Raw genomic sequence first — 17,515 nt, forward strand, 5'->3', positions numbered from 1 at the left:
CAGTCCAGAAGAGAGGAGCAGCAAATGTATGCAAATGAAGCTTCCTACAAGAGATCTTGCGAGAAGGGACTGACTACACAAGGGATCAGGAATAGAGTGGGGTTGCATAAGAATTCCTTTTTTAAGAAACTAGATCTTATAAGCGATAGTAAGCTAAAGCTATACCTAGTAGTTCTTCATGAATTAGAAGCACCACTTTATGCAATATCACTTATGCTTGCCTTAAAAGATCTTGATTTCATCAAAATGAAAAAAAAAAAAAAAAAAAAAAAACTAGTGCACAAAATTTGCAGATTCTACTTCTGAACTAGTTGCATGTGCTTATGATTCATTAAAACTAAAATTCTGTTTCTCATTCAGGAAGAGCAGAATGAAGTTCATACCTTAGGCATTCTGGTCATGCCTCCAACAAGAAGGACCTCCCCAATGTCACTCTTGCCGACTTCTGCATCCTGCATAGCTTTTTGGCAGGGTGCAATTGTTCTTTTGATCAGATCAGCAACAATTCCTTCAAACTGTGAACGAGTCAACTTCATATTCAAATGCTTTGGTCCAGAGGAATCCATAGTAAGGTATGGTAAATTAATGTCAGTCTGCAATACAGAGCAAAAAAAAAGTAAAGTAACGATATTAGCTTCAATAAGTTGATATTAGCAGCGATAAGTTGAAATTGTATATTTGAGAAGAGTCAGGTGACAAATTAGACAATTTTACAGGGATAGCGCCATTATTACAGGAGACACAGAAAGCTAAACTTTGAAATTTAGCATGTCCATTTTTCGGCCCACTAAGGCTTTTTACATAAGTCAGTTTCAAAAAATGAAAATCCACATTAGTTATTTATAGTAACGGGTGTTATCCGGGGACAGCAGGCAGATATTCTCACATTTGGATGACATCCACGGAGCCCGATACAGACAGTGGTAAAAGTGTATTGCCACTAAGTTTTTAGAAACTTCGTGACTGCCCACACCACGCATACACAAGTGCCTTCCCGCCTGATACTGGCTCATGGTACCCCCCCCCACAATCCTACATCCCCCCAGCACCGCAAAGACATCGCTTACCCCGATTGGGCACCGGCACCAGCACCAATGCACAGGACGTGCCAGTGCCCGAAGATCCTCCCTCGCCTGGGCTGGGCTGAGCTGGGCGGTGCGAGGGAGATCCTCCCTCTTCCCTGTGCTGGGCTGGACTTTGAACATTTGCGCATGCTCAAAGCCTTCTGGTCTCGCTCTCTCCAAGATTCTGAATCTGAGAATCTCGGAGAGAGCGAGACCAGAAGGCTTTGAGCATGCGCAAATGCTCAAAGCCCAGTCCAGCCCAGCACAGGGAAGAGGGAGGATCTCCCTCGCACCGCCTAGCCCAGCCGAGGGAGGATCTTCAGGCACTGGCACGTCCTGTGCATTGGTGCTGGTGCCCAATCGGGGTAAGCGATGTCTTTGCTGTGCTGGGGGGGATGCCGGATCGCAATGAAAAAAAAAAATTGTATAACGCACTCACACATATAACACGCATGGTTATGCTCGGTTTGTAAAATATGCGTGAAAATACGGTAATAAGCCAAGGCATGCTTACAGTCTGTTTCCCCAAAATGAGAATGAGGCTGTGCGAAGAAGACTAGAAGCACAATGGATTGATTAAGGTGAAATTCTGAGACTACTTTTGTAAGGAATTTAGGATGGGTTCAGAGAACCACCTTATGATGAAATACTATGTATGGTGGATTGGAGACCAATGCTTGAAGTTCACTCACTCAACGAGCGGAAGTGACAGAGATCAAGACGACCACTAGTGAGAAATGTAAGAGTGGATGCCAGAGGTTGAAATGGTGGCTTCATCAAACTGGTGAGAATTACAATTAAGGTCCCTGACTACTGGAGGCAGTTTGAATGGAGGTTTGAAGTTGAAAAGTCCCTTCATAAACCTAGAAACAAGAGGATGATTAGCCAGAGATTTATGGTTGACAGGAACATGGAAAGCACTAATGGCACTGAGGAACTCTGTCCAAAGTGGTATTCAGCCCAGAACTGGATAAATAGAGAAGATAGTCCAACATGAGAGGAGGAAGCATCTTGGTGATGGAGTGTACACCACAAATTGAAGCAATGAAGCGAGTCCATTTCTGTTGATAGCATTGCTGAGTAGAAGGTTTTCTTGAAGCGGCTGTAATGGCTTGTACTGATTAAGAAAGATTGAAATCTGCTAGAGTCAGACCAGAAGGTACCAAGCTGTCAGATGCAGAGATTGCAGGTTGGGATGTTAACAGAGAGCCTTGATTGAATGAGCAGATATTTGAAAGGTTTGCCAAGGAACTGGATCCTTGACACTCAGCTGAAGTAGAAGAGAGAACCAAAGTTGTCAAGGACACCAAGAAGCTATCAGGATCATGGTGGCTGACTCGTCCTTGAGCTTGTCTAAATAGAGTAACTGGAATGTCTCTTCCCAAACATCTTAAACAAAATTCAATAATAAATCACACCTGGGATGTGTGGGAAGAACACAGAAGATTTAGAATCAGAAAATAATATTAAATATTGAACTAGGCCAGTTACTGGGCAGACTTGCACAGTCTGTGTCTGTTTATGGCCATTTGGTGGAGGATGGGCAGGGGAGGGCTTCAATGGCTGGGAGGGTGTAGATGGGCTAGAGTAAGTCTTAACAGAGATTTCAGCAGTTGGAACCCAAGCATAGTACCGGGTAAAGCTTTGGATTCTTGCCCAGAAATAGCTAAGAAGAAAAAAAAAATAAAAAAAAAATTTAAATTGAATCAGGTTGGGCAGACTGGATGGACCATTCAGGTCTTTATCTGCCGTCATCTACTATGTTACCTTTGAACAACTAAAATACTTAAGACTCCTTCATGGAATAATCCATTAATATGCATTGATAATAATCCATGGACTAATCCATTAATAATCCATGGAATAATCCATTAATATGCATTGATAATAAATCTATTTCAAGGCATAAAAAAGAAGAAAAGAGCGTTTATCCTGTACAAACAATCAGGGAAGCGAGAATCCAAGGAAGACTATCTGGCAAAGTCAAAAGCAGCCAAAACAGCAGTCAGGGAGGCCAAACTCTGAATGGAGGAGAACCTTGCGAAGAACATCAAGAAAGGCGATAAATCCTTCTTCCGCTATATTAGTGACAGAAAAAGAAACACAGATGGGATAGTACACCTTAGGAAACCCGACGGGAACTATGTAGAATCAGACTCTGACAAAGCCAAACTTTTAAATGAATACTTCTGCTCGGTCTTCACTTGCGAGGCGCCGGGATCCGGCCCTCAGCTGCCGACGAGGGAAAACTTGGAAGACCCGTTTCAAAATTTCGAGTTTACACCCAGCAGTGTCTACGAGGAGCTATTAAGACTCAAGGTGAACAAAGCTATGGGACCAGACAAACTACACCCCAGGGTGCTCAGGGAGTTGAGTGACGTCCTGGCGGAACCGTTATCCGTGCTCTTCAATCTTTCCCTAAGTACTTAAGCCTAACAAAGAAGTCTTCTCAGACTTCAGCGAATTCAGAACACCGCGGCTAAACTAATCTTCGCAAAAAGCAAATTCGACCACGTCTCCCCGCTTCTGTCTAAGCTTCACTGGCTCCCAGTTATCCTCAGGGTTCACTACAAATGCGCCTGTCTAGCCTTCAAATCTCTACACGGCATCTTTCCTCCCCTTTATCCATTATCTTGGCTCTCCCCGAATCCTAATTCCACCAGATCCACTCAAAAATTCAAACTATCCTTCCCCTCTTTAAAAGGCATATCCCATACAGGAAAACTTGGGACATCCCTCCTCTTCAGGATCACCGAGCTGTGGAACAGCTTTACTGCCCCTCTTCGGAGTTCGACCTCCCTCCAACGCTTCCGAAAACATTTGAAAACTTGGCTTTTCCCTCTCCATTATACTAAGTCCCCACTTTCTTTCTTTTTTTACTAAGTAGTTCTTCTTTCCATTGGAGTTCCTTTCTATATTAATTCCTGTAAACCATGTCGAGCTCCACTTCTGTGGAGATGATGCGGTATACAAACTTAAGGTTTAGTTTTAGTTTAGGAAGAGTCCCGTTGGATTGGAAAATGGCTAACGTCATTCCACTCCACAAAAAGGGATGCAGGACGGAGGCTCACATCGATAGTGAGTAAACTTATGGAAACACTAATCAAACGCCAATTGGATACGATCCTGAACGAGGAGAATCTACGAGATCCCCATCAACATGGTTTTACGAAGGGAAGGTCCTGCTAATCAAATCTGATCAGCTTCTTTGACTGGGTAACAAGAAACTGGATATAGGGGAGTCCCTGGGCGTCGTGTACTTGGACTTCAGCAAAGCGTTTGATAGCATCCCACACCACAGGTTATTGAGCAGATGGGTTCGATGGGACTGGGTGAAACATTAACCGCATGGGTTAGGGACTGGCTTAGAGGTAGACTTCAGAGGGTAGTGGTAAATGGTACCCTCTCCGATACGACGGAGGTGATCAGTGGAGTCCTGATCCTATTTAACATCTTCATAAGAGACTTGGCTGAGGGGCTTCGAGGTAAAATTACATTATTCGCTGATGACGCCAAACTATGCAACATAGTAGGCAACTGCACAACAGATGAAAGCACAGTGCCTGACAAAAGCTCAATGCCCGACAGTATGACGCAGGACCTACTCCTGCTGGAGCATTGGTCAAAGACTTGGCAACTAAGTTTCAATGCCAAAAAATGCAAGGTCATGCACCTTGGCGGCAGAAATCCATGCAGGACTTGCACCCTAAATGGTGAGATCCTAGCGAGGACTGTAGCAGAACATGACTTGGGGGTGATCATTAGCGAAGACATGAAGACTGCCAATCAAGTGGATAAAGCTTCATCCAGGGCTAGACAAATCATGGGCTGTATCCATAGAAGTTTCGTCAGCCATAAGCCCGAGGTCATAATGCCGTTGTACAGATCCATGGTGAGACCCCATCTGGAATACTGTGTACAATTCTGGAGGCCGCATTATCAAAAAGATGTGCGGAGAGTTGAGTCGGTTCAGCGAATGGCCACCAGAATGGTCTCAGGTCTCAAGGATCTCCCGTATGAGGAACGACTGGGTAAGTTGCAGCTGTACTCACTCGAGGAATGCAGAGAAAGGGGAGACATGATCGAGACATTCAAATGTCACAGGCCGTATCGAGGTGGAAGAGGATCTCTTCTTCCTTAAAGGACCCACGACAACAAGAGGGCATTCATTGAAAATCAGGGGTGGGAAATTTCATGGCGACACCAGAAAATATTTCTTCACCGAAAGGGTGGTTGATCGCTGGAATAATCTTCCACATCAGGTAACTGAGGCCAGCAGCGTGCCAGATTTTAAGAAAAGATGGGATTGGCATGCGAGATCTCTTCATGGAGGTAGTTAGGGGATGGGCCATTAGTGTGGGCAGACTAGATGGGCCGTGGCCCTTTTCTGCCGTCATGTTCTATGTTTCTATGTTAAATGGCAAAATCTTAATATATGGGACCTTAGTGCTTTTATAGATTCTTCAAACAATAATTGGAAAACATTTGCCCAATGTCAACAGGAATATTCTCTTCCTCCTCCACAATCCTATGCTTGGCTTCAATTAAGAACAGCACTTCAAAAATGTGATATTCCATTTTCAAATTTAATCAAATCCCCTGATATATCACTCTACTTATCTATATCTTCCATTGGACAAGCAGCATCCACTTTTTATAAAATTCCCAAAAATTTACATTTTCCTCATTTGTATGGTCTTCAGAAGATGTGGGAATCTAAATTAAACACTTCCTTAATAGACAAAGACAGAAGTACCTTTTGGTTTAATACTTTCCATTTTTCCAAATGTTTCTACCTTAAACATATTTTGGAATGCTCTTTCAAAGCTTTTTTGGTCCACTATATCTCTTAATATTTTCCTTTTCAATACCTCTCACAAATGAAATTATATGTGTTTTTTGGAAAGATCTTAAGAACAAATGCAAGGAAGATTTTCTTCACCCAAAGGGTCGTGGACACTTGGAATGCGTTACCGGAGGAAGTGATCAGGCAGAGTACGGTACAAGGATTCAAACAGGGATTGGACGGATTCCTGAGGGATAGGGGGATCATGGGATACTGAGAGAGGTGCTGGGATGTAACACAGGTATAGAAAGCAAACCAAGTAATAATATAGAAATCCAACCAGGTCATGCATGTGCAAGACCGGAGGGTTAAGACTTCGATGGGAAGATAAGACTCAATGGGAAACCAAGGTGGCAAGGGGGCCCCTTCTGGTGACTCAGACAGGCCGTGACCTGTTCGGGCCGCCGCGGGAGCGGACTGCTGGGCGGGATGGACCTATGGTCTGACCCAGCGGAGGCACTGCTTATGTTCTTATGTATCTTATGATAAGGGATGGAATTTGACCTGCTTAACCTAGATATGAATGATGCTATGCTAAAAAGAATGACTCAGTTAGTAAATTTAACTGGAAATGGTCTAATCTAAAGATCTATTTATCCACTAAGTTCTTCTGAATGATATGCCTATGCATTGTTAAATGTTCTATTGATTTGCATAGCTGCTCTCTTCTCGTCTTTTATAGCCTCTTATTTAATTGGGTACATTGTTCTACATGACATCATATGTAATGTTCCCTTGTTATGTATATGCTCTTATTGTCTATAGATAGATAGATAGATAGATAGATAGATAGATAGATAGATAGATAGATAGATAGATATAAAATCGGAGGTATGTATGTGTGTATGTGCCGCTATCACGCAAAAACGGCTTGACCGATTTGAACGAAACTTGGTATGCAGATCCCTCACTACCTGGGATGATATGTTCTGGGGGTCTCGTGGCCCACCTGCACACGTGGGCGGAGCTACAAACAGAAAATCAGATTTCACCCATTCATGTCAATGGAAAAAATGTAAAAAGCTGCCATTCTCACAGTAATTCAAAAACGGCTTGACCGATTTGAACAAAACTTGGTATGCAGGTCCCTCACTACCTGGGGTGATATGTTCTGGGGGTCTCGCGGCCCACCTGCACACGTCGGCGGAGCTACAAACATAAATTAAGATTTCACCCATTCATGTCAATGGAAAAAATGTAAAAACCTGCCATTCTCACTGTAATTCAAAAACGGCTTGACCGCTTTGAACGAAACTTGGTATGCAGATCCCTCACTACCTGGGGTGATATGTTCTGGGGGTCTCACGGCCCACCTGCACACATGGGCGGAGCTACAAACAGCAAATCAGATTTCACCCATTCATGTCAATGGAAAAAATGTAAAAAGCTGCCATTCTCACTGTAATTCAAAAACGGCTTGACCGATTTGAACGAAACTTGGTATGCAGATCCCTCACTACCTGGGGTGATATGTTCTGGGGGTCTCACGGCCCACCTGCACACGTAGGCGGAGCTAGAAACAGAAAATCAGATTTCACCCATTCATGTCAATGGAAAAAATGTAAAAAGCTGCCATTCTCACAGTAATTCAAAACTGGCTTGACCGATTTGAACAAAACTTGGTATGCAGATCCCTCACTACCTGGGGTGATATGTTCTGGGGGTCTCGCGGCCCACCTGCACACGTGTACGGAGCTACAAACAGAAAATCAGATTTCACCCATTCATGTCAATGGAAAAAATGTAAAAAGCTGCCATTCTCACTCTAATTCAAAAACGGCTTGACCAATTTGAACGAAACTTGGTATGCAGATCCCTCACTACCTGGGGTGATATGTTCTGGGGGTCTTGCAGCCCACCTGCACACATGGGCGGAGCTACAAACAGAAAATCTGATTTCACCCATTCATGTCAATGGAAAATATGTAAAAAGCTGCCATTCTCACAGTAATTCAAAAATGGCTTGACCGATATGAACGAAACTTGGTATGCAGATCCCTCACTACCTGGGGTGATATGTTCTGGGGGTCTCGCGGCCCACAACTCTATGTTGCTTGCTCAAGGGTGGGTTCACCCAAGAATTTATATGTTCTTGCTCCAGGAGGTGAAACTAAAATTGTTGTTTATAATCACGTTTTGCGTTAGTTGTATTGTATTCATTTTGTCAAATATTTCACATTATAATTTGAATATTGTACTTTTTATTAAGCTGTAAAAAAATAATTTCATTCACCACTATAAAGTATCTTTATTTGAATTCATTTACAGTGTTATTGCTATAATTAAATACCCGTGCAAAAGGCTCCATAAGCAAGATGAGCTGGTACAAATAAGATCTACAATGTTTCATTTCCTCTTTTCTTCCAAGGATATCTTTTATTCAGTTTGTTGGCCTTTTACCTGCACAGACGAGGATAGCTCACACTTTGCTTTTTCCGATGCTTCTCTCACTCTTTGGAGCGCCATGTTGTCTTTTGTCAGGTCAACACCAGTCTAATAAAACAACACAGTTATTTCAGAAACGGCTGTTAGGCAGCCCATGAATAAGCTTGGGAAGGAAAAATAATGGCTACAATAAGATTTTTAACACAAAGACCAAAAAAACATCAGGCCTGTGTAATTGTAAAAGTTACTTCTTTAGGGTGCTATATCAATGCCAAATCAACAAACAGCTAGTTCTAAGGTGGTTTACGAGCATAGTATGACCACTAACCTCTCGTTTAAACTCCTTGACAATGTACCGGAGCAAGGCCTGGTCAAAGTCTTCACCACCCAAGAAAGTATCACCATTGGTAGATTTCACTTCAAACACTCCCTTCTGTATTTCCAGGATTGAAATATCAAATGTGCCACCACCCAAGTCATAGACTGCAATACTAAATGCAAAAAGCAGTTAAATCAACAAAAATTTACTAGACAGTGGTCAGACACAAACTAGCTCATTTTTAAACATGGCAGCATGTTAAATGCAGTCGTTTTTCCTACTAGGGCTGAGAAGGGGCCGAAATAGAATGTAGAGCTAATGGGACTAAAGTCTAAATACTGTATATACTTGAATATAAGCAGATATTTTGAGGGCCCCAAAATGCAGTTCTCTGCTTATAGTCAGGTCAGCGCCAACCCACCCCTCTCCCGGACATGTTGCAGGCCTCCACCAGGCCTGCCATTAAGACCTAGTGGTTCAGTGGTGGTCCGGGACAGGAGGGATCCCTACCACTTCCTGTCCCAGCCGACTTGGGGGAAAAAAAGAAAAAAACAACCCCTCCCTCCCGCCTCCCCTGCATACCTTTAAATTCCCTGGCGGTCCAGCGATGAACCAGAGCAGGAGCTGCCTTCCTGCACTCCTGTTCCATGGAGAGCTGCTAGAGAATGGCTGCCGCAAGTTCTCATTGAAATGAGATCTCATAAGATCTTAACTGACTTCAACCCTTGAAATTTCTCACATGGCAATGGGAGGGGGGAGGAGCACTGCAGCTGGCACCGTGATACCCAGAGAGTTGTTACACCCGGGCCCTACTGCCTGCATGCAAGCTCCTGATTAAATCAGCAGACGGAAATAGACCCTGAGCTCCTGAAGGGACATAAAGAAGGCTTAGAAGTTTGCTGCTCCTAGGCCAATCTCAAGTTTCAAATTTATTTAAAAAATTTTATACTGCTCAATCAGAGTAAGCCTAAAAAGGAGACCTCTAAGCACCGATGCTAAGCAAAATAAATTTTGAAGACCAACAGCAAAAATATCCAAAAACTACATGAACAGAGAAAATCAGTACACACCTTCTGAGTTCGCTTGCAGAAGGCGAAGCTATTCTCCACTCCAGAAGGGGAAGAGTTCAAGATTTTATAAAGTGACACACTTCTGCAGATTCACGGTTACTTTCACGGTTACTGGGTATCAATAGCTAAAGTGCACAGACAGTCCCTGGATTAAGAACGACCGACTTACGTCAGTCTCATATGAACCGGGGTCCTGCCTCTCCCTTCTTGTGCCAACACCCCCCCATCTTCCTTCCCTCCCATCCCAACGCGACCCTCATCATCCTTCCCTCTCTGTTCTGCATCCTAAATTCATGCCTCCCTTCACTTCCACTTGCATTTATCTTCTCTGGCCAGCTTCCTCCTCCCAAAAGGACTACTATTCACAAAGCTGCAAGCAGCGGCTCCTGTATGCAGGGAAGAGAGATGAGAGGGAGAAATGTTGGATATGGTGGTGGAAAAGGAACGGTAGGACAAATGATGAACGATGGCCTGTCCAAACTCCGTCCAGCACCAAAAAAGGGACCAGGAGTCCTAAAACAAATTCCAACAGCCTTAACAGGGGGAGCCATAATGTTTTCCTATCTCACCTACTTGGAGACTGAGAAAGACTGGTTTAAGAGGGAGAGCCTCAGCTAATATATTACAACCAAAAGTTTTGGTCTCAGTCTCCACCTGCTGGTCATAGTGAGATATAACCCATCAGTAAAGAACTGTACCGGTCTAGAGGGCGATACAGAAGAACGGTTATAAAAATAGAACTTGTTCTTAACCCTGGGCATGCCTGTATATGTCAGACACCTCCGATACACTGGCATATATAGGAGACTGAGTATCTAATTCTCTCATATATATGCATCACAACTATCCCAAAAACACTAGGTGTCCATTTGCTCCTGCAAGAAAGCAAATCTGAATACAGTTGGCTTCTTCCAGAGTTAACAGAAAGGAAACAAAATCACAAGCCAGCAAGAAATCAGTTATGGCAAAGTGACATGTACAGTTGCGAGGGCGTCTCAAATATGGGATAAAGGCAAGTGGCAAGAAACAAAAAACCAGGCCCAGATGAACAAAGCTCCATCAACCCAGTAAAAAATGCTGGGAGCAATTTGCTTTTACCGGGCTATGCTTACACAAACAGCATGCACATCATATGCATGCTATTGTGCAGAGTAGCCCGGTAAAAGAGGGGAGGAACTGTGCCTGGCACTTGCTCAGAAGAGCATAATTACTAGACACAGCCCCTCCTCCTATCTGCAGCTGTTATTCTCCCCCTCTGCCCAGCTGATGTATCAGCTGAGAGCTGGTAGAGGGGAGAGCAGTGGCTGCCGGCTCAGCTGATTCATGGCTTCCTCTGCCAGCTCCTTCTCAAGAGCTGGCAGGGGAAGCCACGAATCAGAGCCAGCAGCCACCACCCTCCCCTCTGCCAGTTCCAAGATGATCGTAGCTCTAGAGCCACCCATCAGCTGGACAGAAAGGGAAAATGGCAGCTGCAGGCTTTTTTTTTTTCGGGGGGGGGGGGGGAGGGAGAGAGAGAGTGTGTAGCTGGTACTGTATGCACGCACAACAGCTACCAGCAGCTCCAGAGCTGCCGGAAAATTTCCCCTCCGTATAAGGGGGTGGAGATGATTCTTTCATGCATCACAGTGTAATGAATTTGCATAGGGTTCTCAGTGGTTGCTACAAGATCAGTAACAGCCTCTGAGAACCCTTTTGAGTTTTGGGAGGAGAGTTTCTGTGCCAGTAAGACTGCTTTAACAAATCTTACCAGCACAGAAAATTTTTAAGCCTTAGCCTGTGAACCATAAGGAACAGCTGGAAAATAATTATTTCCTAAGCCCTAAAGACAGTCCCTCCAACTCATCCAATAGGAGTGAGAAGCGGGTATTCTTCTCAAATATGGTCCCATGGTGGTGCTTGGGGGAGGAGACTACCGTTATAAGAGGCAAAGTTTTGAGCAGAGTTCAGTCTCCCTATGGAAATGCCATAGTAAAGTATGCTAGTGTCAAGTCTGAAGCCTGCAACATTTGGAAGGTATGCGACCATCTGCTTTTTACCTGTGGGATTTATTTTCTTGGGTATTTTTATTCCTCACAAGCTACCCATTTTGACCATATTCTAAAATGAACTTAAAATTACTATTTTTCCTGCCAGTGGGTGGATGTAGCTGCAAGTAGAGCTTTGTGGGTAGTGGCAGGCTGGACAGGACCTACAGTACATGATTTGTTTTGGATTCTTTTTGCGTGCTATAATAAAGTATAAGATAAAAAGGACAATTTTCTGGATATTTTTATGTATATGAACAGTTGCTTGAACTTTGGGGTCCTTTTTGTTGAAAGTCAGAGAGAAGCTAAGGCTAGGACAAGGTAATCTTGCTGGAGAAACTCAGAGGTTATTTGAGAGTAAACACATAAGGGCAAGGACCTAACTGTTTATTTGCAGGACAGAAATTTCCATGCCGACAGAACTCAAGCTCACACCACTGAGTGGGCAACGATTAACAAGTCATCATGGACACAATCTGTGCACACAGGCAAGTGGGAGTGGGCGTGACAATAGTATACTCTACATGCAGCCTTGCTATACTGCAAGCACATGAGACAACATCTCTAAAATTTCCAAGCAATACTTCATAGAGTGCCACATGATATCAGATGTCTCCTCCGCTGGTTTCTTACAGAATTTATTCCATGCGTTTCCACATTTATAACAATACAACATGTTAAGGAGTATGAAAGTGACCAGTTTAATGCAGAATGCATACAAGAACTTAGAATCATGCATTACACAGTAAATATACTTACACCTTATCATCAGACTTATCCAAGCCATAGGCTAGAGCAGCGGCAGTTGGCTCATTGATAACCCGAAGTACATTTAAGCCAGCAATCTGGCCAGCATCTTTGGTAGCCTGGAACAAAATTTAAACCATAAAATCAGTGTTATAGCAGTTATCTAGCTGCAATTAAGGTTCAGAGATTAAGTGGCTAACCACAGAAGATTTTTCTTGAGCACATAGAACGCATTCACAACAATGGAAAAGACTTCTTCGAAGGGTATGAAACAGACTGTTTGTATCCTTTGAACTTTGCACCCTTTCTGGAGTAATATCTCCACTTCTTGAGGTGAAGAGGAATAGACCTCAGTGGCTACATCCACACTCGTTCAGAATTCATAGTAGCTGGCCTCCTCATTGGTCATATTCCAACCACCATCCTATTTAATTAACCACTGAGATATTTCATAGCTCTGTGTCTACAGCAACCAAAACAGGACAACAGAATCTCTTGTCATGAAGCAGCCTCAAATAACACTGACTCCAAGATCAATTATCCAACAGCTGATTGTTTGCAGATGACACTTGATAACTGCACTTGTTTCAAGCTTAGGATAAGAGTAGTTTGCTTACCCTGAGTCAGGAAAATTTTGCTTGACTTGGTTCTGAACTAGAGGTCTGCACAGGAACAAGGATTGCGGGAATCCCACAGGGATCCCCTCCCTAAGTCTATGGGACTCCTGCAGGGATGGAACCGGGGTTCCCAAGGCCTGGAAAGAGAATTAGTAGAAGATAGACAAAAGCAGAAACTAGGACCAAGATGATAGAACACCAAAATGTCCCACCAGCTACAGCAAGGAAGATGTTCATTTTGAGGGGGCTAAGCTCAAAGTGGGAGGCCCACCCCCTCATGGTTATGCCACCAATTCTGTTTAGTACAAATGAAGTACTTGCTGAGTTTGTGTTGGGGTTTCTAGGTCAGTTTTCGCACATTTTTCTTATGCAACCATTGTCCTGAAAGTCTCTCAATTCTGCTTTAAATAATTTTGATGCTGTATTGTTCGATTCTTTACTTATTGCTGCATTAAAAACTATTTGTGGATCTTAGAAGGACCTCTCACAAGTTACCTATGCCAGATGGTGGAACCAGATTTGTTTGCTCTACAGATATGAGCTTTATATGGCCAAAAATCCATCTCTTATTTCTTTTAACAAGAAATGGTCAACCCTAGTCACATGACCTAATGTCTATTCTAATTTTTTCTGGTGATGTTATGCATCTCTTATTTCTGTTCACTGTTATTTGTTTATTATTGTTGGTGTAAATAAAAAAAATTAAAAAAAACCTGTCAGAAGTAATTGCTGCATTTATGGGGGACGAGCAACTTTATTGTGGGACGGGCCTGTTGGATTGCCTTTAGTAGTGTGGGAGCCACAAGGTCAGAAACATGGACACTCCATTGCAAGATTGCACCACTGAAGAAACGTGTAGTGCTTACTTTCTTTGTGCAGAGGGATTGAAACCTGTGGAAATTCACCCCAGAATACTGACTCAGTATGGACATAGCACCATAAATCAATGAAAGGTTTATGAATGGGTAAAAAGGTTAAAAGCTGGAAGAACAGGTGTAACCAATGAACATAAGAACAAGCATTGCTGCTGCTGAGTTAGACCAGTGGTCCATCGTGGCCAGCAGTCTGCTCCCACGGTGGCCCTTAGGTCAAAGACCAGTGCCCTAACTGAGTCTAGTCTTACCTGCTTACGTTCTGGTTCAGCAGGAACTTGTCTGTCTTGAATCCCTGGAGGGTGTTTTCCCCTATAACAGCCTCTGGAAGAGCATTCTAGTTTTACACCACTCTCTGGGTGAATAACTTCCTTACATTTGTATGGAATCTATCCCCTTTTAAACTTTAGAGTGTCCTCTCGTTCTCTCTGAGATTGGAGTCGGTTCAGAGAATGGCCACCCGGATAGTCTCGGGACTCAAAGATCTCCCGTATGAAGAACGGTTAGACAAACTGCAGCTATACTCGCTGGAGGAGCGCATAGAGAGGGGGGACATGATCGAGACGTTCAAGTATCTCACGGGCCGCATCGAAGCGGAAGAAGATATCTTCTTTTTCAAGGGACCCACGGCAACAAGAGGGCATCCGTGGAAAATCAGAGGCGGGAAACTACGAGGTGACTCCAGGAAATTCTTTTTCACTGAAAGGGTGGTTGATCGTTGGAATAGTCTTCCACTGCAGGTGATTGAGGCCAGCAGCGTGCCTGATTTTAAGGCCAAATGGGATCGACACGTGGGTTCTATTCACTAGGCAAAGGTAGGGGAGGGTCATTAGGGTGGGCAGACTAGATGGGCCGTGGCCCTTATCTGCCGTCTATTTCTATGTTTCTATGTTTACCTTGGAAAGGGTGAACAATCTGTCTTTATCTAAGTCTATTTCCGTCATTATCTTGAATGTTTCAATCATGTCCCCTCTCAGTCTTCTTTTTTCAAGGGAGAGGAGGCCCAGTTTCTCTAATTTCTCACTGTACAGCAACTCCTCCAGCCCCTTAACCATTTTAGTCACTCTTCTCCATGGACCCTTTCGAGTAGTACTGTGTCCTTCTTCATGTACCAGTGCTAGACGCAGTATTCCAGGTGGGGGCGTACCATGGCCCAGTACAGCGGTATGATAACCTTCTCTGATCTGTCCATGATCCCCCTTCCTAACATTCCGTTCGCCCTTTTCGCTGCTGCTGCGCATTGCACAGACGGCTTCATTGACTTGTCTACCAGTACTCCCAAGTCTCTTTCCTGGGGGGTCCCTCCGAATATTACACCAGACATCCTATATTTGTGTATAAGATTTTTGTTAACAACATGCATCACCTTGCACTTATCCACAATGAACCTCATTTGCCATTTCGCAGCTCATTCCTCAAGCGTGCTTATGTCTCGTAGGTCTTCACAATCCTTCTGTGTCCTCAATACTCTGAATAACTTTGTATCGTCCACAAATTTTAATCACTTCACTCGTCGTACCAATTTCCAGGTCGTTTATAAATATGTTGAAGAGCACGGGCCTGAGCAACGAACCCTGCGGCGCTCCACTCGTGATGCTTTTCCAGTCCGAGTATTATCCATTTACCCCCACTCTCTGTTTCTTATCTGCCAACCAGTTTTTAATTCACATGAGTATATCACCCTCGATTCCATGGCTTGCAATTTTTTGAAGTAGTCGTTCATGTGGGATCTTGTCGAACACCTTATGAAAATCCAGATATACAATGTCGACCGGGTCACCCTTTACTATTTTGCCTGTTTATTCCCTCAAAAGGCAGTAAGTTCGTCAAGCAAGATCTTCCTTTGCTGAAGCCATGCTGGCTGTCCTCAGACTATCTCCGTCAAGGTGATCAATGATGCGGTCCTTTATCAGCGCTTCTACCATCTTTCCCGGTACCGAAGTCAGACTCACTGGTTTTATTAATGGAAAAGCAACATACTTAAGAGCACCTGATTACTATTCAATGTATTATAAACCGCTTTGGGTGAATCTCTTCATGAAAAGCAGTTAATAAGCCCCAATAAATAAATAAACAAAACAAACCATGATCTTACCTGTCTCTGTGAGTCGTTAAAGTAAGCAGGGACTGTTATGACTGCATTCTTTATTGAATGTCCCAGATAACTTTCTGAAAAGAAAAAAAAAAAGTTTTAAAACAGAAAATTAATCAGCCAAAGCAGAGGTTCCCAACCCATGGTATGCCCTGGGGACCTGCGAACACTGCCCTTTCTACACTCCCCCAATCAATAGGTTGCTGAAAGCAACTAAAGTCGCTTTCCAAAGTTTGAAACACTATTGTGAGATGGGCCAGTAGAAGGAACACCAGAGAAAGTGGTGGCACAACACAAGTTAATAACGAGAGTTGGTTAAGTCTCCATCCTGTGAAATCATAAGGAGGTAGCAGTGGCAGCATAGCAACCCCGCAAGTCAAAGAGCCAAGGCAGCAAGTTATGTGAGCTGTCAGTTTTAGACATTAAATAATGCTAAACAAAAGGATAAGTGAGATGATCTTAGAGAGCGAGACTGATCAGCTGAAAACAGGGTAGGGTGGGGGTGTGAAAGGACAGAGCGCACACACACACACACACACACACTGGTGACAAGGTGGGACAAAAAATGACTGCTCTGAACAGGTTTAGTAGATATGATTAGAGAGAGGCACCAACTACTGGAGCCACAGAGGTGCCGACTTAAGGATTTTTCCCCCTGTCACCAGTACACTCATCCCCCACCTTGTCACCAGCATTTCTCTCCATCTCAACCTCCCCCACCTACAATCTGGTTCTCAACTTATCAGTTTCACTACTTCAATCCTTTACCCTGAAATAGAGAGCCAATCCCAGGAAACCTGTTCAACTAGAATTCTACAATTACCAGGGTACAAGCAAAATAATTTCATGGGAAGATCAGTCCAAATGCATTCAATTTTAGTAAACTAACCTGCGGTCTCTTTCATCTTCATCAATACAAAAGCTCCAATCTGACTTGGTGAGTATAGTTTTCCATGAGCTTCTACCCAGGCATCACCATTTGAGGCACGCACAATTTTAAATGGAACATTTTTACTGGAAAAATAAATAATTTCTTACATTAAAAAAGTTGGTCATGTGAAGACTGATTATTTGTAACGAATGCTAGATTGAGCTCAGTTTCATTTAGATGTCTAAGGTCTATGGCCCAGAAGTAACAAAGAAAAAAAAAGACATTCTAATTTAATCTTGAAATTGTATACATGTGATTACTGGGCAGACTGGACGGACCATTCAGGTCTTTATCAGCTGTCATTTATTATGTTACTATGGGTCCACACACACTTTTGATGGTCCTCATGGAACCCAAACATATCCAAAGTCTAGTGTGGATAAAAAAACAAAAAAACAAAACCACAAAACACAAAAATACATTTGGGCAACAATTATAAGCATGTCCTCTTGTATTTTGGGACCATTTGTAAAGAAATGGCTTCAGATGCTTTATAAAGCTTTTACTATTGATACATGTAACATGCATTGTCCTAACTATGCCCCAAT

General features: G+C 43.3%; 1 protein-coding gene across 1 annotated transcript in view; it reads right to left on the reverse strand.

Annotated features, from left to right (window-relative positions):
* HSPA9 (heat shock protein family A (Hsp70) member 9) overlaps positions 1 to 17,515 on the reverse strand; it is a 52,821-nt gene that overhangs the window by 26,028 nt on the left and 9,278 nt on the right. The window contains exons 5-10 of the mRNA XM_033926863.1: positions 16,926 to 17,050; positions 16,040 to 16,113; positions 12,468 to 12,574; positions 8,624 to 8,786; positions 8,311 to 8,403; positions 384 to 593 (exon numbers count right to left, since the gene is read on the reverse strand). Coding sequence (XP_033782754.1) covers positions 384 to 593; positions 8,311 to 8,403; positions 8,624 to 8,786; positions 12,468 to 12,574; positions 16,040 to 16,113; positions 16,926 to 17,050 — 772 coding nt within the window. The remainder of the gene's footprint in view (positions 1 to 383; positions 594 to 8,310; positions 8,404 to 8,623; positions 8,787 to 12,467; positions 12,575 to 16,039; positions 16,114 to 16,925; positions 17,051 to 17,515) is intronic.

Source organism: Geotrypetes seraphini, chromosome 18 (assembly GCF_902459505.1).
Source record: "Geotrypetes seraphini chromosome 18, aGeoSer1.1, whole genome shotgun sequence".
Taxonomy (NCBI): domain Eukaryota; kingdom Metazoa; phylum Chordata; class Amphibia; order Gymnophiona; family Dermophiidae; genus Geotrypetes; species Geotrypetes seraphini.